The 25,205-nt window shown below is 38.5% G+C and overlaps 3 protein-coding genes across 4 annotated transcripts; all 3 read left to right on the plus strand.

The window, feature by feature from the left end:
- Positions 1–604: 604 nt before the first annotated feature.
- Cdk5alpha (Cdk5 activator-like protein) lies at positions 605–15,368 on the plus strand. Of its 2 annotated transcripts, XM_070299299.1 has the most exons (5): positions 605–1,155; positions 1,210–1,964; positions 3,148–3,390; positions 14,387–14,683; positions 15,271–15,368. In XM_070299299.1, exons 2-5 carry the CDS (start codon positions 1,524–1,526, stop codon positions 15,364–15,366), a joined length of 1,077 nt encoding a protein of 358 aa, XP_070155400.1. In that variant the 5' UTR covers positions 605–1,155; positions 1,210–1,523; the 3' UTR covers positions 15,367–15,368. The 2 variants fall into 2 exon arrangements, with proteins under 2 accessions (XP_070155400.1, XP_070155398.1); XM_070299297.1 differs by having other exon boundaries at positions 605–1,964.
- Positions 15,369–15,585: 217 nt separating this feature from the next.
- On the plus strand, positions 15,586–19,204 carry LOC138935038 (neurofilament heavy polypeptide-like). Its single transcript, XM_070299296.1, has one exon. It carries the CDS (start codon positions 15,602–15,604, stop codon positions 17,507–17,509), a length of 1,908 nt encoding a protein of 635 aa, XP_070155397.1. The 5' UTR covers positions 15,586–15,601; the 3' UTR covers positions 17,510–19,204.
- Positions 19,205–23,762: 4,558 nt separating this feature from the next.
- LOC138934772 (vesicle transport protein SFT2C) lies at positions 23,763–25,146 on the plus strand. Its single transcript, XM_070298843.1, has 3 exons — positions 23,763–24,014; positions 24,445–24,596; positions 24,674–25,146. Exons 1-3 carry the CDS (start codon positions 23,823–23,825, stop codon positions 24,939–24,941), a joined length of 612 nt encoding a protein of 203 aa, XP_070154944.1. The 5' UTR covers positions 23,763–23,822; the 3' UTR covers positions 24,942–25,146.
- The last annotated feature ends 59 nt before the right edge of the window (positions 25,147–25,205 follow it).

The raw sequence follows: 25,205 nt of genomic DNA on the forward strand, positions 1-25,205 counted from the left end.
GCGTACGAAAAAAAAAAAATCGGGGAGGTTGATGCTAAAAGCGAGCAGGAGCTGGTGATATCGATACGATTTTGGAAACAGTATCGAATCTCTCCAAAGGGATCTGTACCTCTGAACCTCCGGGCTGGTCCAATTACGTGACCAAAAGAGTGCGGAAAGAGTGCATCGAGAGTGTTCCGAAAGAGAGTGCAACGTCAAGGGAGAGTGTCACGAGCAGACACGACACGCGGTGGGTCAAGAATCAGGGTATCGAATAGGGTGGCTCGGTGTGTCGATCCAGTGTTTTCGTTCACTTGGCTCATCCACTCTCCGAGAGGCGGAGGGCGGTTAAGCATCGATCGCTCGCCATTTTGCGCGACGGCCGACATCTTTTGCGCACATCGACGACATCTTGCCGCGTGACATCTTCAGCGATACGAAAGGTACAGCGGCTGCGGACTTATTACGTCAAGAGTCAGGATATTTTCGTGTCTGTTCCGCAAGTACGTCTTGTTCTCCGCTTATCGATTGTCGTCAACGATCGTCATATTACTTATAACGCTCCCCGTCGCGGAGAGGGTGCGTTATCGCGAAATCTCGCGTAGTTCGACAGGAAGAGACGAGGTTTAGCGGAGAAAGAGGACGTAAATCGGTACCCAACGTCGCGGGAGGAAGGAAAAGTAGTATCCTTCAAGTCGAAGGTAGAAATCAGCAGGCTGGGAGGTCGGTTGAGCGAGGTGGTGGGTCCCGTCGTGGAGGAGGCCATTGAGCCAGGGGATGCGACCCCGCTGACGGGACCCTCGAGGGAGTCCTCGATTCCTCGAGCACCCCCGCCACCGCCGCAGCGTGTCACCACACCGAGTCCGCCAAGACCGCCGCCCGCTACGTTCCAGCATCACCAGAATCCGTATCATCCGGCCCATAATCCGGGGCATCAAAATCCCGGACGTCGCAACCCGGGCCACTCGCCCCACAATCCGGGCAATCCCGGCCACAATCCCGGCCACAATCCCGGCCACAATCCTGGTCACAATCCCGGTAACAACCCCGGTCACCAGACCCACAATCCGGGCAATCCTGGCCACAATCCGGGCAATCCCGGCCACAATCAGAACAATCCCGGCCACAATCAGAACAATCCCGGCCACAACCCGGGCAATCCCGGCCACAATCCGGGCAATCCCGGCCACAATCCAGGCAATCCCAGCCACAATCCGGGCCACAACCCAGGCAATCCCGGCCACAATCCGGGCCACAACCCAGGCAATCCCGGCAACCCGGGTCACAATCCAGGCCACAATCCTGGTCAACAGAATCCTGCTGGCCAGCCGACACAGAATCCCGGCCAACCGATCACTCCGGGACGAGAGGCCCAAAATCCTCATCCGGGTCAGAACGTGAGTCGCCAGCCGCAAAACCCGACCCAACCGGCACAGAGCGGAAGAGAACAACCGACGAGTCAACAGCCGCAGCCGCAGCAGCAACCACCGCAGCAGCAGCAGCAGCAGCAGCCACTGCAACATCCGGAGCACCGTACCGGAAGTATGGGGACCGTATTGTCGTTCAGTCCGCGGGACCGTCGCGGGTCCGTTTACCCACCGACGGGTCATCCCGCCGACTTTACGCTGAACAACTTCAATTACGAGCAATTGAACAACGCGAAGAATCGCGAGAACAAAAGCAGCGTTGCTACGGTAGCGCCGGCGCCGCCCACGAATCATCCGCCGACCAACAACAACTCGTTGCAAAACAACAATATTAATCTGAACAACAACGACAACGCGAGGATCATCTCGGAGAAGAACGCGCTGGAGAAGAATCTCAAGAAGCATTCGCTATTCATAAACGCCCTGTCGTGGAAACGGTTTAGCACGACCAACAATAACAAGAAGAAGCTTGACAATAAGAACAAGAATATCGCCTTCAGGCAGCCGCTCGATAATATACCTATCGTTGATAAGAATAAAAATATACAGACGCCACAGGTGAGTACTTTTGGCCGCGACAGATTCTCTCTTTCTCTTTCTACTCTGATGTTTCATAAACTGGCATATTTCATGCGTCAAGTTTATACAAAAACTGCATAAAAAAACAGACGAAGACAAAACTTTTTATAATCATTTTTACATAGTTGCAATACGTTGCAAATTAAATTATATATAAATTGAATTAGAGCAAAAATATCTATTTATAAATTAGCAAATATATATTTTATTTTTGTTTTTTTCCGCGAAAAAAAAAATAAATATATTCGTTTACAATTGAATCTCTCAGTTATATTTTATCTGTAATTTAAAAGAGAAATAATTCTCCAAAAAGAATTGGAAAAATTATTAAAAAAAGTTTTGATTATTGAAAGTCTTCAAATAATTATTTATTTATTAAAGAATTTATTTACGTAATAACGATAATACCACGTAATAAATTAAAAGGCATAAACATTATTAAAACACATTGAGGGTGTCTGTTAAGAATAAATGTACAATTATAGTCGAACTTTTCTCTGTTGTATCTAGAGAAGTATCTAGAGAGCATCGAGGGAGATTTATAGTGCGAGGAATAAAATATACACAACGTGCTTTGACCTCAGACACGATCGAAAGCGATCGATCGTTTCGACGTCTTCTCTCGCGTGACACGTTGCACGAGTAGTTTCTCTCCTTACAAAGTTTCACCCTCTCGCTAACAATTTCTGTTTCTAGAAACAAGGGTGTTTCCAAGCATTCAATGTGATACTTAACATTCTCATATATTCAATTTTCAGTCATTGGTTTTTAAGCTCTTTGTAAACTGTAACATTTATAACGCGCGAATGGGTATAAAATTTGTAAATTCTCTATTAATCCATCAACTAACGTATTTCATTAAACGTTACCGTTATTGTTGCACAAATGCAATAAAAAATCATGTAATTCAAACTATGTAATTAATATTATATAAAATATTATATAATATTAATATTATATAATATTAATATTATATAATATATATGATTTAATTATCGAAACTCGATATGCACTATAAATACGAAGTTTATATTAATTTTAACAAATCTGCAATTTTCAAATATCGTTAAAATATTATATAAAACATTTCACGTAAAACTCTTGCTGTATAATATTAAGAGAACTATTTATTAAAAGATGATTTTTATTTGGATTCGATTAGACAAAGCCGCCGGCGTCAAACAACAATCATACCACGCACAATCCGACATGTGAGAAATTGGTGCAGAAACCCCTGCCCCCTGGTCCAAGGAAAACCGTCATCCAGGCCTCCACCTCGGAATTGCTCAAGTGCCTCGGCGTCTTCCTGCACAAGAAATGCACCCGCTTAAGAGACTTCCAAGCCGGCGATGCTGTCATGTGGCTCAGGACTGTTGACAGAAATCTCCTGCTTCAAGGCTGGCAGGTGAGTTCTAAGTCGCCATTTAACGTTACATTTTTCTATTATTTAATCTTAATTTGATAGAGGAAAAAAAAAAGAGAATTATTGTACATATTTCTGAGATCATCTCTGATATATTTATTTAATGGATCAAACGTTTTATTTGTGAATAATTTTTTATGTTGTAAAAAGCAGCGAGAAGAAGTATCGTTCAATGAAATTATTAGAAACCACTTAATTATAGTTAATAATTTTATAATGTTAATTAATAATTTTATACTATTTAAAAAAAAAAAATTCCGCTCGATAGAAAATATTTTCCTTTACCAGGTAATTAGCATGCTCCGCGAACATATTCGCCGCTAATACAATTATCACAAGCGTTAGAGATTGACGTTATAATTAATACATTACCCCCGTCGTTATACAATATATATATATATATATATATATATATATATATATATATATATATATATATATATTTCTATCGTGATAATTGGGTAATTAAGATGCACCAACGGCATGAGGCAATTAACTCTTGTTAATTGCGCTTCGATATTCTCCGATATATGTAAATATAATGTCAATGATCACATGGACCACACAAGAGTAAAAAAGTTATTAAATTCTTGAGGATAACACTGATGATTACACATTAATAAAGATTTGCAATTTGATTGAGGACTCCAATAAACGTTGGAAACTCGCCATGATTTTTAAGACTATTGGCGAGGTTTGAGTGTCATCACAGCACACACATACACACACGTACGTATATATATATACATATATATATCTGACGTTAAAATCCAAAAATGACAGATGATCTAAAATGTATGTTACTCCACCCCCTCGATTATGAAAATAATGGTATGTAAATCTGGGATATCCTGAAAGGTAACCGCGATCCAATTAAAAAATACGAATATTTGTCTTGGATGCGTTAAAAGGTTTCGTTTCCCTTAAGAGACTATCATTACGCACGGGACGATGGTCCGCACGCGTCACGAGAAGGAAAGGGCTTCTTTCGTACGCATGGAATACATGCGGACAGTGTCCCGCGGGAATACGCAGTAACGCATAATAAGAGTCACCTAGGGCATGTTAGTCGCAATATGTCACAGGGGGAATTAGGCCAATTTTTCGCGGGAGTTTCCATCTGAATGAATTTGTCCATACGTTACGTCCATATTTGACATGCATCTGCATCGTAATAGGAGAGGGTAGTGAATTTCAATACTGCATTGTGGTTGAGAAAGCTTTTCTGCATAGAGTTAAACACAAAAAAAAAAATCTACATTTTTATTCATTTATTCCTTAACACATCGCTGACAAAAATATCCTCCTCTCCCACAAAAAAAAAATTTTTTTTACAAAAGTAATCAATTTTTCTCCCGAAATTATTTTTCCTTTCTTCTAAGAAAATATAATCGCGATTTACACAGAGGAAAATAAATTATAAATCGTATATATATATATATATATATAAAAATTTCTATTTTTTTTTATTTTATTTTTTCTGCAAGTTTCATAGCTTTCAATGAGATTGATCGTCCCTTTCCATAAAAAACGAATCAATCGGAAATGTTTACCCGTGGTCTCAGTCGGTGCCGGTTCTTGATTCGATTGTGAATTTAGCGTTTATGCTAATGAGACTACCGTGCGCACGATTGCGCGACCTATGCAAATTGCATGGTCCCTATAAGACTCGCCTTCTCTCCGCGTAGAAGCTATCGATCAAACTAAAAATATTTCACTCCGATAGTCAACTGACGTAGATGGCCGCCGATTTAAAAATACTATCAAACTATTAATAACACAATGCAAAAATCTACGTTGTTTATCCACTTTGTATCTGTGGCTTTATATGCTTCTTATATGCATGACATATTCGTTTTTATCATAAAAGCTGAATTTTTCCTGACGAATGTTGTAAATAAAAAATGTACACGTTTTTTTATTATTTTTTTTTTTTTACTTAAAAAAATATATACAAACATCAGTTTTAAAATTATTTTATGAGCTGCAATCGACTTGATCATTATAAAAAGAGCAAGTGTTTTAAAAATAAAATTTTTCAGAACTACAAGAAAGTTCTGTTAATTGTTCATTGAATGCCATTTTTTTTTTTTTTTTCAAAAAAATGTAAAAAATATAAATATTTTTGCTGGACAATTTTATTACATTTTTTTTATATTTTATTTCTCGAGAAAGATAATTTGATCTTCCTAACAAATTCGTGAAAGAATTGATTTTTGTGGTTGTTACAATAATCGCGATTCAGTCACGCGAGGTGATAGATGTATAAAAAAGGCATGTCATGTTACAATGAAAATGTGAAAATGCCTAAAATATAATAAATAATGCGTTAGCATCGTCATGCACGAAGTAGTTAATTATCTTGCGAGCATATCTCGGCGGCATTCTTTTACCTACTTTATGACGAAAGCCGCTACTGACCGACGTGTGTATCGTGCAACCTTCAACGAGCCGCAATGCTCGTTGAAGCCTCATGGAAAATAGCGTGAAGCGCGCTTGTAATAATTCCAGACCACTGCGGCGGCGATTCTTTATCATGTTCCCATGGGTGGACTTTCCTCGTCACACGAGTGACGTTCAAGCGCCAATCGTTGCAAACAATAGATTGACGTTTATGTTTGTGTCAGATAATCTTTTGGAAGAAGAATTCTCGGTAATTTCTCGGGTTCACTTGAAATTCCATTGATTTAATTAATTAAAAGATTCATCGAAATATAAACTTAATACCGGGATAATTTTTCATCTTTTTTTCCCTTCTTTCTTAAAATCTTTTACGATTAATTTTTTATGTGTTTTTTTTTTTCTGTGTGTACGTAATACTTGGAATAAGAAATAATATGCTCCTTTGTAAAAAAAAAAAAAAGCTCCCTTTCGCAAAATTAATAGTCTACTTTAGAATACGAGAAACGCAAACGTTATTTCAATTTATAATACAGGTCTGCTCTAGTTATTTCCGAGAATTTATGGCGCATTTTCATCATTTACGACAATTTGCGACGTATTATCGCGACACTCGCGTGTTCCAACCCACTTTGCAGGGAGGCGTTGAAGACGTCCGTAATAAAGTGCCTTTGCGTAGACACCCGTCCTAGTAACAACCCTACGCCCACCGACATCGATTTCTCATGTCGATAAATCCGCATGCGGAATCGCTGGAAAGGCGAGCGAGAGAAAATCTCGGTATCCGAAGGATGCTGCACTAACGTGCACCATCATTCGATCGAGGCTGCCTTTCTTCTTGTCATTTTGTCCGATTGTTTCCAATATTCTCCAACGAGAATCTATCTCTCTCTTCTGTAACTCGAGCTTTTGAAAGAGCTCTTGAAAGATGAGAATTTTTTTTTAATAAAAAGAAGATCGATTTATAGATAACAAAAAATATTTAAAAAAATATATATATTTTTTTTTCTCGATTGATATTGTTAAATAAATTAAGTGCGTTAAATATATTTTTTATTTCGCCAAGTATGATATTAGAAGCATCGACTTTTCTCCGCGGAATATTTTCAGAATACTCGCGTTATATATATTATTATATTCTGCACATTGACATAAACCGATAAAATATCAGATAGACAGTCATAAATCAAATATTGCGCAAGTAACGGTGAATTGATAAAACGATTAATTATTTTGATTTAATGGTATTTACGAAAAACGGTTTCAATATTTCGATCTACCTTCTCTAAGGAGGATTTTTCCGGACCTGCAACTAAATTATTCAGACGCACCGAAATAAAAATAAAAATAAAAAAAGGAAGTCATTAAAAGAATTAGTCTATCCAATCACGAAGAAAGAACGTATTCAAATAAATTAACTACTTCTCGAATTTGCCCGAATATATTTAGATATTATATTTTTAACAAATATAAAAGTGTAATTAGAAAAATGATTAATAGAAAAGGAATAAATAAAAAAAAAAAAAAAATGGATTCGATTTTAATTATTAAAAAAAAAGTAAGAAGTAAGATTTATTAAATCTGACATCTCTCTCTTTTACGGACAGTGTACTTCTGTAAAAATAATCGACAGAGAAATGGTTAATCATTTCGTTTTCTCGGAATACACGAGTATATATGTAAATTTGTCAAGTATGTGTAAAAATCGAATCGCTGGACATTTCCATGAACTCAATGCAACTGTGTTCACAAAGGACTGCAAATAAAAAGTTATATGTTATAGCTATTGATACAACTAACATAGCAGCTATTTGTGTGCCCACGTGTATGTGTTTGATCTCCTCCGTCGAGTGCATTGCGTGTAAGTAAATATATATATATACACGAGAGGGTGCTTTTGCTGTCGATGCATCTTTTGTAGCTATCACTATCGAAGCACGCTGATTTTCAGCCTCAAATCCCTCATCTATCCTTCACCCTTTTGACTACTCCGGTTCCGACCCTAAAATAAACCTTCGATCTTGATCCTATTTGGGACGTTGACCCATGTTTAAATGGACGCATCCTTCTCTTACTCTTTACGATAAAAATTATATTATATATATATAAGCAGAAGCGTAGAATATTTTTTTTTTTTGTGATGCAATGACATATATTTTATTTTTGAGGGAAACTTTTCTACTTTAATATTATATCCAATTTTATCCAAAGCTTATTAATACAGATTATATGGCATTAATTTGTAAAATTGAAATCTTTATTAGTTAGAACATGAATCGTTAAAAAAAAAAAAAAAAAAAATAATAATAATAATACATATAAACAAATAATAAAGACATAAATAATTTTTTTTTTTTGTAAATTAATAAATCTTTTGTATAATCTTTATTAATATTGGGAATAATGCATTACTGGATGATAGAAAAACTAAAGTTGATAAACTTATGAACAACTTCATCTTACGCTGTAACAAATCCGTGACGCTAACGAGAATTCGATTGACAAGACAAGTGAGAAAGATGTGCAGCAATGTGCATTAAGGGAGAAAACCGCACAAGGGACGAAGGGTCGCAAGTGTTGTACAGAAGCGATGGCAACGTCGCAAAAAACACCCCGTAGAGACATGCGAAAAAATGCGAGGGTTCGTAAAAGGGACGTTCACCCCTCGATCTTAATTATGACAGGGAGACATTTTCTCCTCCCGGATATTAGTAGCTCCCTGGCCAAGACTTTTTCTATATTTCGCCATAAATCCATCTATCGATTATGAGAAAATGTATACGGACGAGAGATACCTGTATTAGTTGGAAAAATAAAAAAAGAAAAAAGATATAAATCAAAGAAGCAAATACTATCAAGTTTTACTTTAGAGAATCATGTGTGTATTTTAATAGAACACAAAATATAGAATAGCAATCTTATAACAATAATTTTTTATTAATTTTACATCATGAAATGAAATAATAAGCCTCCAACTTTTGCCCATTTTTATTCAATTTTTACTGCACTAATTGATTGATAAGATTAATGATGCATAATTCAATACTAACGATCTGCGACAAGCTTGACGTAAGTGGGATAATTATAGACGCACCTGAATAATTTTCTCTAAAGCACATTCTAATATACATATATGTTTCTTTTCTCACAACTGTTCATAAATTTTCGTCTAATCCAATTCGAGTAATTATAGAAGGTCGAATAATGGATTATGTAAAAAAAAATCGCGTATATGAAGAGAATATTTAAATATCGTGAATGCGCGATCATGTATTTTATTTCTGCGTAAATATTTATGATGCGTGAAGTGTGGCAAAGTTATTTGTTGTCACTCGCGTTTCGAGATGTCGAAGCACATCAACAGCTGCATGCATCGATCCTGCACGTGCTTAAATCTAATTTCTCAAGTATGACGTGCGCACAGTTGATCTCGGGGATGTATATTCCGTGCGTGTGTCTGAAAACCGCACGTGTATGACGCACGTGTAAAAGGCGACCACGAATTCGTGACCGTGTATGCAAAGAGGAGATAAATCGAATTTCCTTTAACGAAAGCAGAGAAATCAATATTATTATTTTTACAATGATATATGCGCGCGTACAATTAATTCGTTTTATACTTCTCGATCATTTTCTCCCGCTGCCTCTCGCAATTAAGTCGAAAAAATTTTTCTGAAAGAAACGGACACGATGTATATAACGATCAATTTTCATCTTTTATCATTACGACTCGCACATTCCGTAAGTATTTTTTCTAATATTATCGTTGAAAGTATTCTCTTTTGTTTCTGATCTAAAGTTTATTCGATATTCATAATCGAACGATATTTATTTGATTTAATTCTCAATTTAATTATCACAGTACTATGTCATCAAAAAAAAAAAAAAAAAACTTCAAGCAATTTTTCATTAGGGTTGAAAGAAAACTTATGAATGTAGACGTGATCTAAGTGTGATCTTAAACAAATATCATTAGCTTCGTGACACACCCTGGGTTATCAGATCCAATAATCTGAAAATAGAATTTTACATAGGTTTGTTACGAATGCTAAATGATTTTTTTAAGTTTGCAATAATTAATGTCAAAATTTTTTTATAAAATAATTTTATAAAATGTTTATAAAGAAAAAAGCAGTTATTTTTACAATATATTTTAATTGTCATGATATATATTATTCTTTTTTCAAATATTTAATATTAAAAAGAAAAATTTAATTTTTATTTAAGATACATTTTACTTATGAATAATAATATCTCTGTCTTCTCTGATCATTATTACGACATTTATAATAAGGAAAATTTATAAACATAAAATTTGTTTAAAAATGAATTTTACTCTTCTTTTTCTTCTCATAAGTAAAATACATCTGTTCTCTACGTCATTGCGATATCATCTAATATGCTTATTAATTCCATCGGAATGTCAACAAAACACACCGTAAATAGTTGTTCTATTCGCCAATCGGTTTCGTCTGGACGTTAAACAAGATCAAATCAAGCCGCGGTATTGAAATCCAGTTAAAAAGAAACCATAAAACTACGATTGAAAATTCCATTCTTGTCACGTTTCCCTCGCACTACACGTGTATCGTCTATCACATGGCATCTAATCTTAATTAGGCATCTTCGGAGATGACGGGGAGATGAATGCCCAACAATATATAAACGCGCAACTATGAGCAGATCAGTTTGATCTCCGTGTGTCGCTGCATTTTATAGAGAATTCCCCAAAAGAGGATATTTTTTTTTATTTGCAGCAGATTCTCTCTCTCTCTCTCTCTCTCTCTCTCTCTCTCTCTCTCTGGCGTGTATCTCATTAATTTGCATAATTTAATTACGCGGGGCAGTTCAAGAGCGCATGATTCACGCGGATTTGAGTCCTCGCGAAGTTTCTCATCAGGGACATCTCTCTGAGCCGGCTAAACGTCAGATTGTAATTGTGGCTGCGAGGACGTTTCGCTCCGAGTACGCCACTAATTGGTCCAAATTGGCACACTGTCGCCTATTCGTAGAATCGTTATCCGCATGGTCTTGGAAATTTAATTAAAATATATAGATCCATACAGAAGCGAGAGTAACGCGCTCACTCCTAGGGAAATATCGACCGACTTAGAGATTGTATTTACGTTCACGCCGGGTATATATATCGACACCACCCCCTCACTCAATTTTCGGCTGCACCGTGTCCTTTCGAGCGCCGTGATACTCTTGATCGTTTATCCACGATCATCGAGCGAAGCACGTGGAGCATGTTAATAAATCGCGCGTATGTGACAACAAAAGCCTTGCGCTAAGAGCTAACTAAAGTTTCTTGCGAAATAATAATGACAGATAGAGGCGCTATAAAAAAATCGCGCTCCATATTTCTTTTTCGCTTGGAGATCCCTTGATCAGCTTTGTATCATTTTTTTTTCACGGCAAATAGATCGAATTAACTTTCATTAATATAATCTAAAAGATTTGATTGATCAAATTGTCGGCAAGAAAAAAATTTATTTATGTATTTATTCAATTTATTTAATATTAAAATTTTCCATTATATATTATCGTCGTTTCTAATATAATATAATCTTTCTTTTCATATGTCAAGTGAGAATAAAAAAATAATAATTTGAATTATATAAAATAATATTAATAAAATTATTTGTTAAAATAAATAATGAAATTAAATATTATTTGATAGGTCGAAATGACATAAGTGTTGGAGAAATGAAAAATCTGGGACAAACTATATTTTTTTTAAATAGAATGCAAGTATCTCATGAGTCTGACCTGATAATTTTGCGTTTATTATGCTCGCTCACGCGATACCCTAAGTCTATAGACGAGGTTTTACTTCGTTAGATTGTAGACATAAAAACATATCTCCGTCGACAGACGCTATCTATGAATAATTTTTCTCGATAATGACACGCGATATCTGCATAGCTCTATTCGTTCAGTATCATCGATAACATGTCGAGCATTTTAATATTGGAAGAATCTGAAAAAGGCCTTTTTATAATATCTCCTCTACAGATTTTCACACTCGCAACAGCTTGCAAGTATAGAATGGCTAAGTAAAATCGTAAAATTGAAAGAATTATTTTTTATCAATCACGACTAATCAATGTAATAATAATAAATCGTGTGGGCCATTTGCTATCAAACGTATCAAGCGAAGAACAAAGGATTTCATGATTTAAAATTATTTCAAGTTATATTATTTATTTTACACTTTCTTTTTAAATTACCTAAATCTATTCCTCCAGAAATAATTTGGAAAAAATTTTAAAAAGAATTGAAAATTAAGAATTAAGTAATTAGAAATTTTTAAATTAAAAAATTGAAAATTAAAAATTAAAAAGCTTGACGAAATGGCCAAATCTAGGGAGCTGAAAAGCGACAATAAAGCCTTTACAGTTGTCGGACTGTATTTGCAATTTCTGAAGTCTTCGTGAAAAGAGATCTCGGGAGAATCTCACGCGGAGGCAGTGTTTCACGCGAGGTCGCTCGCAGCATCCCTTTTTCTTTCCGCTGCATTGTGCAACGTATGCTGCTCCGATTATTCCTCACGCGGGGAGGGCGTATCATCGTCGTCGGCAGTGTCGACGGCCGACACAATGAAAGAGATAGAGAGAGAGAGAGAGAGAGAGAGAGAGAGAGAGAGAGTCCGAGGATGTGCATTCTGGCGTGTGAGCAAATTGCAAGCGTGAGTGAGCGCGGCGTAATGTGCATTAAACGACCAGGCTAACGAGGAACGGCCGGCCGCTCCACGGCCGTGCATAGGGCAACAAAAAAAAAACAGCAACGGGTTGTGCGCCGATCGTCGCGAGAGGCACGGGGATACGCAAACCCCGTATCGGGGGCATCGATCCTCCCCGGGTCACCAGCTTGCGGCCTCGCCGCGCCTGATGCACCCACATGTGCATCAAGTCGCACCTCGCGAATCGATGAGCCTACTCCTTACATTGCGAGAATAATCTCATGACACGTATATCCCCCTTTCCCCTCCCCCCCCCCCCTCCCTCTTCTCGTAAACGAAGCGTTTGTTATTTCCGACCTAATGCGTGATTGACTAATTGCGTTAATGATCGCGATCAAATCGATCCTCGACTTCTCATAATGTCTTATTATTATCTCTCTGTGTTTATACCGAGCGAATATTATTTATTTACTTATATTGTGACACTATAGTTAGTTATTTACGCATATTATATTTGAAAATTAGGTCAAACTGATGATGCATCTGCACTATTAGGCTAATGCACATTAGTATCAGGCTCATTTATAATACGCGATACACAATTTATTTGAAATAAGCTAATCTATCTATTGCGTAAAAATTAAATTGTACAACTTGTTGATATGAATGAAAATTAATGGATTTATTTTTTAATCCATATTTTATTTTATATTATATGATTATTGTTTAAAAAAACCATCGCTTTTATTAATAAATTTTTTAATTAATTAGACTTTCAATTATGATAAAACCAGAGATGATCTTTCACAACACCTACATATTTTCTTGATAATACATAAAATATGTATATTCTTCTCTCTCGAGTGACCTTATTCACTCAACAGGACACATGATAAATTTTTCACGACAATTTTTCAAGAGATGTGATCAATTTTCCTTGATATAATAGCGTTATTAAGAAGAACAGTGTTTTATTGCGCATTCGTGTATATACGACGTAAATTGCTATGCGCAATATAAATTAATATTTCAATTGTTTGCTAGTATAGATTTATCTGATTGCACATTTTTTTATATGTTTCATGGCTAACGGAGATCTTGTCAAATATAAAAATAGACCCCTATTTATACGATATATTCTCCTTATATGTGTATCCGCACTAATTAACATCTGTGTGACTATAATTGTATTCAAAGCGCTTGCGTCCAATATGCTTATATGTATTTATATTGACACACATATACGCGTATATATATATATATATATATATATATATATATATATATATATATATATGACGTTATATTTTAACATATACTTATATGACAGATAGTATGCAATTAGTAACAAGAGTATAATTAAAAACGTAAATTGACATATGTCAATGATAATAATAATAGAAAATAAAAACAAAATAAAGATTCTATATATAAGTAATAAGAGTTGAATTCAACTTATATGTATTTCTTAGAAATTATATTAATTTTAATAATAAATTTTGAAATACAAGGTATTTGAGTAAATACTTAATAGACGTCTGATAGAATGATGCCTCTTTATTTTTCAAGAGAAAAACTTTTATAGATGTAACTTATAATCTTTTATTATTACGTTCATGAATATGTGACGAGTTATTTCGATGAAAGACCAGGCGACAATTTATAAGAACAAAAATTAATATAATATAAAATTAAATTAAATAACAAATAAATAAAAAATATAAATAATAAGATAAAATAAATTAATATAAAATTATGGACCAGAGCATTACGTGTTTTAGCTAACCTATTACTAATTAGATTACTTGTATAAGACTGAAACCTGTGCTATCTCAGATGAAAGTTTGCAATAGATATAATGTCTTAATTGGACGCTTATCTTTTGTTTGGCAGGATGTGCCCTTTATAAACCCTGCCAATGTAGTGTTCGTGTACATGTTGGTGAAAGAGCTCGTCGACGGAGAGGAGGCATCCGAGAAGGAACTCCAGGCGACGGTGCTGACGTGTCTTTACCTGAGCTATAGTTACATGGGTAACGAGATCAGTTATCCGCTAAAACCGTTCCTCGTTGAGGACAGCAAAGATAAATTCTGGGACCGATGTCTCTTGATCGTCAACCGACTTAGCTCCGAAATGCTGCGAATTAACAGCGAGCCCGGATTCTTCACAGAGATCTTCAGCGAACTGAAGGTACGTTTTACTAATAAGTTTTTATTGATAAAAACGAGATACTCTTTATATACAATATCAAATGTCTAAATAAATCATCGATGATTTAAGAATCACATATATATCTTATTATTCAATTTATTAATTTATTGTGACAAATATATAATATCAAAAAGATCTTTATTTTAAAAATTTATACTTAACTTACTTAATTAGATTACTAATTTGAAAGTTATTTACACCTTAGAATAATAAAAATAGATATTCTTTTTTATATTTTTGTTAATTTATTTGTGTTACATCGATATAAATAATTTACAAATTAGTAACATAATTAAATAGCTATAGCAAATTTTTAAAATAGAAGTTTTTTCACCAAAGATATTATAAATAAAGAGTTTTTTAAATATTAATAAAATTTAAAATAAATAAATATACACGTATATATTTATTTATTTATTGTGTTTAGAATGCAATAAGAATTAGTTCTCTCATCTAATGCATGTGATTTCAATGTGTTTATAAATACAAAATCTATCCTTGGAAAAATTCATTGCAGTGAAATAAGAGCTCATCGATTCCAATACTAATTTGTGAAATTCGGATAGGCCTGCGGTTCCAGCGAACGCGGAAGTCTGACTGGCAGCGGCCTCGAACGGAGCCTCGTCGTCTCCGGAGTCGCGGTACCCACCAAGGCAGCTTGACGGAGCTACACACACCTGCTGGTACGCATCGCCAGGCACGGCTGCGACGTCACGACGCTCTGACGATGGCCGTCGCGACGACGTGGAGCCGCTCTCGCAGCTTGATCCCACGGCATCGACCTCGACTTCGACCCCGACGTTGGCCCGCCAGCAGCAGCAGCAACCGCGTACTAGCCGCGACGACGACTTATTCTGTTCGTCGTGCGGCCGACGACGCCGCGAGGAGATCTCATGGATGATCGAGGATCTGGACGCCATCGAGCCGGCGCCGCTGGAGTCGCAGAGAACGCCGACGAGACTCTGCAGCTGCGAGGGGGTCGACGTTATCAGTCGTCACGAGCGCGGTCAGCTATGGAAGTTTCGCAGCACCGAGGTGCGATGGGGCACCAGCACCTTCCTGTCGCCCGACGATGCGATCTTGGATCTGAGGAGGCGCACCAGCGAGACCACGGAGTTCCGCTGGGAGCTCCATACCTCAAGCACCGATTTGGATCTCGCCAGAAAGACGAGATGCAGCTGCCACAGCCTGACCCCGGAGGTGAAGAAACCAGAGGGAACGCAACGCGGCGATCTCAGGAAGCACCACAGCGCGGAAACGGACAAGTGGTCTGTCAAACCGGAGAATCTGCTGATGCCGATACACGACCTAAGGAAGCACAGTAGCGACGACACGAGATTCGCGAGAGATGCAAAATGGCTGCAAGTACCGGATGTGATGCCCAATCCGAAGCCCAAGTGCACTTGTCCCAAGGTGAAGACTCCGCTACCGCCGTCACCTATAGAACAGAAGGTGCTGGCGGCGGAGCCGGATAAACCAGTGCAGAAGGAAGAGAAAAGACTGTACTATTCGAAATCTCTGATGCCCGACGAGTCAGCCGTGCCGTGGGAGAAAGCGGAAATGAAAAGGCAAGTTAGCGAGGATCCGAGAGTCGCCAGGAAAGAAAAGTCGAGAGAGCGACCGAAGCTGGAGCGCTCCGCTCAGGTGAGAAGCGAGAGTTCCAGAAGATGGGGCTTCAAGGACAAGGAAAAGGATAAGGAAAAGGATAAGGAAAAGGAGAAGATTATCAGTCCGACGGATAGTAAGAAGCCGTTACGAGCAAGATGGGCGATGAAGCCGCACGTCTCTTTGCCCGCCGAGACGAAAAAGTCGTCAAAATGGTACAGGAGCCAAGACGAGCCAAAGAGCAAGAGTCTACGCGAGCGGCCCAAATACAGCATACGCAGGAGCATGTCACCGGAACCGGATCCGCGGCAGATGAACAGGCTGGAGAATAGGATCGTGCGGCGCCTGATTTCACCGGAGATCAGCATCACGAGCACCAAGTGGGCGCCCTACGAGGATTCGTCGCCGTTACCGACCATCGGGATAAAAAAGCGCGAGCAAAAGCACATCAGCGAGATCAAGTGGACGCCGTACGACGAATCGCCGAGCGACATCCCGGTCGAGGTGATTGACGATAAGAAATGGTCACCCTTTCACAACGTCACCCCCCCGGATTGTCCGCCATCGGTGGCGGGTACTCCCATCAAGAGCGACGACGAGGACTTTCGGTGGCGGATCCTTAATCAGGTCGCGCCGTTCCCGCTCTACCAGGGCGGCTGGAAGGACGAGTCGCCGGAGAAGACGCCGCCGAAGAAGATCACCACGCCGGAAGAACTGGGGACACCGGTCTGGTCGCCGATGGTTCCCGCCACGCCAACCAGCAAGCGGAAGAGCATCGCGCAGCCTCAGGATCAATCGCCGGAGTACTCGCCGACGGCGCGCAGACCCAGTAAGCCCCGACTCACTCGCAAAGGTGCCTTCAGAGCGAAAACGTCGGTCCTCGCCACCAATCCGCTGGAGGACAGACTGCCCCAGGCCGGGCCACCGCCGAAGATTACGTCGCCACCGACGGTGGTGGTGCGCGCCGCAAGCGAGGACTCTAAACGGCAGAGACCCTTGCTGACTAGGTCCAAGGCCCTGCTGGAGGTGCCGCGCATAGATGCGACGAAGAGATCGCTGAGCGAGGAGGGACCGCAAGTACGTCCTCGCGAGCGCCCTCAAGTACCCACGAGAACTCGTAGCGAGGAGGTATCCAAGTACGACGATCCCTGGTTCAGATCCGAGTCGCCCGAGATGCGCGAGTACGTCACGACGGTGTGACAATAGCTTCCAGGAACCATCGCCGATGGCATTGGTCTCCATATTTCATAACCGCTTAACTAAAGACAGCTCAGCATCGTGCGAGATTGCACGTATAAACGAAGGTCGTGTTGTACAGCTTATATACGCGAGAGGAATTATTATTTTCTAATACATCCATATTATTATCGTGGTTTTATAAAGTTACCGAATAAAAACAATAAAAAAGAAATAAGATCGAACTGAAATAGAACGAGATGACGACCGTTGAAAGAAAAGCTATTCGGAGAAGGAGGTACTACCGAAGGACTACGCTTCACTGTTCTCTCGCAAGGGCCTCACGAAGAGTACCACATCTTCGAAACCACCTAAAACACGAGACGGCGGGCCGGGGGACGAAAAGATGAACAAGGATCTGGAAAGGCAAGAAGAGAGTTTCTAATACGCGATTGTTCGCGCGATGGACGCTGTGAAAACTTCGTTGGCCTACACGAAGACTACGATGGAGAATATCAAAGGGAGAGGAAGCTGGAAAAAAAATCACATCGACGAATCGACGATCATTTCCATGAGAAAGAGAAAGAGAGAGAGAGAGAGGAGCTAGAGGAATCGGACGGGAGTCGAGGAGTCAGGGGCTGACTATTAATTAAATAGCGTAATATATACGTGTGAGTTTTCTCGTCGCGCTCGTCGAGGAGAAGGCATTCATTCCTCCTCTCGTGCGCGATGAGCCTGAATGTTCTCAGCTCAAGACGACATGCAAACGATCGCGCTCGCGATCGGGCGTACGTCGCGAACTTTAGGATGAAACAAAAGGGGGAAGGGGTGAGAAAGAAAAATCTGATGCGCGTCGCCCGGTGTGCGAGACGGCGGTTCAATTGTAGCGCGTTGATTGATAGCCTCTAACGTAATTAGTATATAATACTAACGATTAAAGTATCGACTAGTAGGGATAATAACGATGACGTGAGTCTGTAGCGCGATTAAAGAGAGAAAGAGACATGCGCCCGCGATTGAGAATCGAGCGTGAGAGATCCGCTCGATCTCGCGGATGGATCGCGCGCGAGATGCTAAGTATAAATTGGTGTATGTACATAGGTCGCGTACATATATGCGTTAATTAAATATAAAACATTTGTAACGTTCGCAAGTAGACGGGTATGCAAGAGGGGGAGAAAAGAGAAGGAAAATCGCGAAGACGATGCGCGCGATGTCAAAGCGATCGAAATTGTCTCGTTCCAGGGGTAAAACTGATTCCCGATCTCGGATCCGCTCTCGATCGAGAGCCCCCTCTCATCGTACAGCTCGGTATAAGGTCACCGGCTCTCTTTGTTATTCGTTCTCACCTTTCTTGCGTTCTCTTTATATACGTGATATCAGCGAGATCGTCGAACGAGTGATCGACTGATCGATTTCGTTCGCACGAACGACAATCCAGCATGAATAGAGGAGAAATTGGGTGCGCGTACATAAAGAAATATGTATGCGCCCCGTGTGTGCCGGTGCGTGCAATATTAATTAAGGACAGGTCGCGGTAGACAACCCGCGTACGAATAAATGGGGCGGAAAGCCGATAGATTTTTAGGTATCCGTGGGGACGCGATCGGCTTGCGCGTGACTCAATCATTTCTCTCTTTTTTTTCTTTTTCTTTTCTTTTCTTATCCACTCGCCACGTCGCCGCTCGCGCAGAGAATGTCTCGTCGCCCACCCTTTTGGATCCGGGGAGAGGGGGAGGGGAGGGGGAGGGGGAGGGGGAGATGCCTCGCAGAAACCTACCCCTTGTGACCCCTTTACTACATCGCGTGTCTCGAGAACGACGAGGACTCGGCTCGTGATCACTGCTTAAGGGGTGCTCCTCTCGCTTAGGTGCGTCCCTTATTAAGGACGCGTTAGTTGCACACGAGCGACGACGTTGATCAGTTGGCGATTATCCGTGGCACGTCGACTCTTCGTTTTTCCCTCTCGTCGACGGATACGTCCGATCTCGTGTCGCGCGAATTTAGGCCACTCTTATAGGATATAATTAGGGCACAATTTTATTTTTTTTTTTTTTTTTTTTTTTTTAGGGTAATACCGTAATTAGCACCGCGGAACAAATCGCTCATCCGATAAGTTTGTGCGCGGAATTTCGTACAAGTACTTCACTCACTTTCTCTCTCTCTCTCTCTCTTTCTCTCCCTCCGAGAGCTCCCTTTCGTTTCCCTCTACTTTCATCGATCTCTATAATCGAATCACCGATCGATGAACGATTAGTGATATTACGACTAGCGATAGAAGTTAACTTGGGTATCCGTAGCGAAGTATATCCGAAGAGAGAGGCCGTTACGTCGTTCGTTTACGTCTGCATTCCGTTCGGATTCCGCCTTGTGAGCGTCACGAGATCGAGCGCGATCGTCGGCGAACGTGCGTTTTTCTCAAGGGAAAATTTTCTTCTAAAGGAGAAGAAAAGGGAAACAGATCTCTCTCGCGTCGAGATAGCAGGAACAAAGTGTTAAAAGAAAATGCAAATATCGCGCGGCTCGCTTTGACGAAACGGGGCAACGGACCCTCCTCAGACGACTTAAGGGCTTAAGACTGATCCGCCCTATGATATCTCGCGGTTTATCCAAACGCGGGAAACTGGAACTTCGTGGAAAAACGCACATGGGGAGGGAGTTGTCAAGCGGATGAGGGAACGCGATGCATTCGAGCGAACGCGCGGCTCGTCCCGCAAAGATTCCCGCTCACGGATGAGCGGGAATTATATTACACACACACACACACACACACACACACGCATACGTACGTACATTATGAGCTACATAGCATTTGTTTCTCGAGAATTACATATATATATATATATATATATATATATATATACACACACACACACACACACACATAAAAATATAGTTTTCTCCCTCGTAGTGCGTATACATAGCAGTTTATTACAAGCGCGCGCGTATCACTGTATGATATTATATATAGCGTAAAAAAAAAAAACGCGCGCGCGCGGGATACTGTATTGAGGTAGGGGACAAGCGATGCTCACGAGATATTCGTCGCGTTTCATTGAGGGGGCTCCGGATGATTTTTGGGCGTCGCCGGATGAGGAGTAATAACGTGTGACTAGCTCTCGAACGCGCGTTCGTTCGAATAGTATAATATAAAGCGAGAGATGACTCTAGGGTTTCACGTTTCGTGTGCGCGTGGACGCTATTACAGTATAAAAACAAATTGTGTATCCGTGCTGCCATTAGCGTTAAAGCGGGAAACGGAAGTGTGCAGTGACATATGGGGACAAGCCAAAGTATATAGTTAAAATACACATACGAATTTATGTCCACGAAGAGACGACATACTTATATATATATATATACGTATAGAGAGAAAGGGAGAGAGAAAGAGAGAAAAAAAGTGTGTATGTGTGCGTGTAAGAAAGTACAAGAGAGAGAGAGAGAGAGAGAGAGAGAGAGAGAGAGAGAGAGAGAGAGAGAGAGGAGAGAGAGAATGGATACACACAAGCGCACGCATACTCGCATATACCTTACGCTTAGTTGCGTAAATCCGTGTATACATAAAGAAAATGGGGCGAATGAGTGAGGAGAGAGAGAGAGAGAGAGAGAGAGAGAGAGAGAGAGAGAGAGGAGAAGATTTTACAAATATCTTTTTCTTATTTCGACAGAGTAAGCAATAGAGAGGGGGATAATAAAGGATTCGATTAATTAAATTGCGATTTTTTGTATTCGCACAATCACACAATACACACAGAAAAATACATACTATATATAAGAGAAATATTACTTGATTCAAGTATTTCAAAGGTTCATATATCCGCAAATGTATCATAAGTTTATCATGAGCATTAAATTTATTCAAAATGTATTCTGAATCCTAATAAATTTAATACTTCAATCAAGAATATTAAATTATTATATAATTGAAAGAAGTACACTAAATTTTTCCGATCTAATGAATTTTCTTACATTAGATTAACCATACCCTCCCCCCCGACTTTTCTTCGATAAAATTTTATAATATTCTTCAAAAGAAAATATTTACTTTTTTTTTGAGTACATGAGTGTTTTCTAAAATTTATGACAAGTCTACTTTTTAAGACTATTATTAAGAAAATATTCTTTGTTAAAGTTAATTGTTACTTAAAAGAAGCAAGAGGAAAACTGAATAATCATTTTTCTTAACAATAGAATAATATTTTTCTGTGTGTATTTTCTATCGGGAGCTATTTCCCAAACGATCTTCACTGATATACGGAAATAAACGAAGAATCATCATTGACGAATAGATTTGTTACTGTCGAAACGAATTAAATTAACGGACACAGGCACATTCGCTCGTTTTATATTTTCCTCGAGCTTATATACGGAATTTCGCGATTAAGTATCAACGGCATCTCAGTCGATAAGCCATTCTAATCCAGGAGTGAATTCCGTTTCCGCGACAAGTGAATAATAAGTTTAGGGACCTTCGTGTTGAGTAATTAGCAATCTCTCGTCCTGTGTATCGTATTAATCAAGAGCCATTCATCGCGGCCGTTCATCACGAACAGTACGCGCGATATTTTAGCGATATAAAAGACACACACACAGACACACACACACAAGGAAAACCTATAAGACGAATATATGAGCGAATCTGGATTCATTAGAGAGCATATGTATATTGTATTTCGAAATATAATGTGATCGAATCTGTTGTCTGAGTTGTCCGGAACTTGTTGTTACGTTTTTGCGCTTTTATTATTATTAGTATCTACAATTCCACTTCTTCTCGAATGCGAACGATATTATTATTATTATTATTATCATTATTATATTTATTACGATTATATATATTGTAAGTATACGCTATATATAATTAATACGCTACTCAATATTACACACACATTGTGATAACGTGAGATTCGTTTCTAGTTCGGCTCTTGTAGTCACGTTAATTATTCTAATCGATACTCAGTCCGATACCTCTCCCGTTCTCCTCCCCCCGGCCTCCCCCATACCCCTTTCCCCTCTGTCATCATCGACTATAATGATCTGTCAACAAAAAAAAAAAAAAAAAAGTAATAATAATAAAAAAGAAAAAAACGATTACGATGCGTTGCGGGATACGTAGATCTCGCGTATATATAGAAAGGTGCATCCTTCTGTGCAACAAATAACAGTATACAATCCGTAAATATGAGGTCAATGTTGATTTGTTTAAATAAATGTAAGTTTGAAAACCCACCGTAGCAATTTCATTCGCGTCGCATCTCGCATAATTCGCGTAGACGGAAATTATGATGTTGTAGGATCTCGCTACATTATGTATAAAGTATTCCAGATCAGGTCAATGAAACTTCAGGGTCTTATAGGAAATTGAATCTGGAACAAAAAAGCTCCCGTAAATATAGGCCCGGAAACGCTTCGTTAAAAAGTTATAGCTAATGAACTTCGAAAAATTACGTTTTTTTTTATGATTTTTAAAATTAACTTCAAAACTTCATTCATTTGAAAAAAAAATAACGAGATAAATCTGATAGGTATAAATAAATAACGAACCAAATTACTTCGACTTCATTTAATTCTGATAAGACGTTTAAAAGAAAGTAAGAGCTTAAAACAATGAAAAAAGCAGAAACTTGAAAAAATCATTTTCCGATGATCTTTGTGTAAACACTACATTCGTAATGCAAACATAAAAATGTTCTTAAATTAATTTATTTATTTATTAAATTTTGATCATAGCTATAATTACTTACTTACAGAGAGTTTATTAGCTGTAACTTTTTAACGAAGCGTTTCCGGATCTATGTTTATCGAAACTTTTTTGTTCCAAATACAATTTCCTATAAAACCTTGAAGTTCCATTGATACTCGACCTGAAACATCCTGTATATAATATATATATATACATATACAATATAATTTTTAAATATTTCATACCCACACAACGAGCATAATGTGAGAAAGAGAGAGTTCGAGCTTCCTCTTGTTTTTCTTGTCAAATCGTTGATTAAATTAGAGTTTTGCTATATTTAATAATACAAACTTATCGCTAGTACTTACATTTTCGTCGAGCGTCGAGGTATCTGTCTCCAGCCGCTATCACCATCGTAATTAACGAGAATTTTCTTGTGATAAAAACGCGCGCGTTTCACTTTCGTGCACTTCAACCGAACGAATGAAGGCACGATTCTTTCGCGTGCGCTCACGAGTACAAGAATGAGCTGTCAGATGGAGCCTTTTTGAAAAAAAAATCGATCGTTTACTCTCCGTCGATAAAGACGGTATCCCATTGTACAATTTACAGTAACTGACATAACGGTGATGAATACACGTGCGACATGTCAAAATGGCTGATCTCAACAAGGAATTGAACGAGTATCTCCTGAACAACAAAAATGAGAAGCAGTATAAAATCGCCATTCCCTCGGTAGCGTTGCCAAAAACAAACTTTCGCGGATGGTTCGGCAGGGATGTTGAAGAAACGAAGGAAGACGCAGGATGGATTCAAAGATCGCAGAGAGAATGTTGTCCTGCCATGGTAGTGCATTTTCTCGTAATCTCGACGGATAATCGCGTTTAACGTTATCTTTGAGAAGAATTTTTAAATTATACAAACGCATAACAATTTGTATAAACGCAAAATAATTTAATTATCTGAGATTTGCCTACGAAATATTACGATTTTTCCAAATTGCCTATTATTTGAAATAATAATTATTTGAAAATGTATCAAATGTCAAAAATATGATAAATGTCAACAAGAGAGAAGTGGAATTCTTTTATCACTTTTATTTATAATATATATTTGTCAGAAATCGTCCACTGTATTACAAGTAAAAAAAATTGATATAATTAAATAACTGATTTACTCCATATCATAATTTTTGGTTTAATTAAAATTAATATAAATGACAATGAATATTGTACGTTCTTGCGCAAAATACATCGTGACATTTATATCTTGACAGACAAGGATGCAGAGGCTCATATCCTTTGCTGTGTGTTTCCTCCTAGGTCTATTATGCTTCTGTCTATCAGCGATTTATATTCCTGTGTTGTTGCTTAAAGCGAGAAAATTTGCTCTGCTTTATTCCTTAGGGAGTCTCTTCTTTCTGATGAGGTATGTGTATATAAGCATATCTAAAAGTATGGTATACTTATGTGAGAAGGATATTTCTAATGAAAGATCTCTTACAGTTTCTGTTTTCTATGGGGATCAAGCTATATCAAATCATTATTCACAGCTGAGAAGCGATGTTTTACGGCATCGTACTTTGCGACATTAACGGGCACACTTTACTTTGCTCTGCATTTACAATCCACTCCTTTGACCATATTGTGCGCTGTTCTACAATTGATAGCGATGATATCTTTTCTAATAAGTCATATACCAGGAGGTGCAACTGGTCTCATGTTCTTTACAAGGATGTTTAAATCATCTGTGAAGTCAAGTTTACCTATATGATATCATTATTTGCTCATAGGAGATACTTTGTTTTATAATAAAAATTAATCCCTATCTTTTGCAAAGTTTTCTAAAGTATCACAGCAGATACATATTGAGAGGAATAAAAAATTTCTATATTTGTTACCATTAAAGTTAATACACAGAAGACTGACTTAAATTTACATTTTGATATAAAATAGAATTATATAAAATATTATATCCTAATTCAATTATATATAATTGTAAGACTAACTATTTTTATTACTGTTTTTTATTACTAGA

The sequence above is a fragment of the Polyergus mexicanus genome, unplaced genomic scaffold, assembly GCF_030449975.1.
Source record: "Polyergus mexicanus isolate NDT 795.1 unplaced genomic scaffold, iyPolMexi1.0 SCAF_7, whole genome shotgun sequence".
Taxonomy (NCBI): Eukaryota; Metazoa; Arthropoda; class Insecta; order Hymenoptera; family Formicidae; genus Polyergus; species Polyergus mexicanus.

Excerpts from the sequence above, each read along its gene's own strand:
- Cdk5alpha (XM_070299297.1), top strand. The coding sequence starts at position 1,524 with ATGGGGACCGTATTGTCGTTCAGTCCGCGGGACCGTCGCGGGTCCGTT. Across the intron at positions 3,391-14,386 it reads TCCTGCTTCAAGGCTGGCAG|GATGTGCCCTTTATAAACCC; the intron begins GTGAGTTCTAAG and ends TTTGTTTGGCAG. Across the intron at positions 14,684-15,270 it reads AGATCTTCAGCGAACTGAAG|GCCTGCGGTTCCAGCGAACG; the intron begins GTACGTTTTACT and ends AAATTCGGATAG.
- LOC138935038 (XM_070299296.1), top strand. The coding sequence starts at position 15,602 with ATGATCGAGGATCTGGACGCCATCGAGCCGGCGCCGCTGGAGTCGCAG.
- LOC138934772 (XM_070298843.1), top strand. The coding sequence starts at position 23,823 with ATGGCTGATCTCAACAAGGAATTGAACGAGTATCTCCTGAACAACAAA. Across the intron at positions 24,015-24,444 it reads GAGAATGTTGTCCTGCCATG|ACAAGGATGCAGAGGCTCAT; the intron begins GTAGTGCATTTT and ends ATATCTTGACAG. Across the intron at positions 24,597-24,673 it reads AGTCTCTTCTTTCTGATGAG|TTTCTGTTTTCTATGGGGAT; the intron begins GTATGTGTATAT and ends GATCTCTTACAG.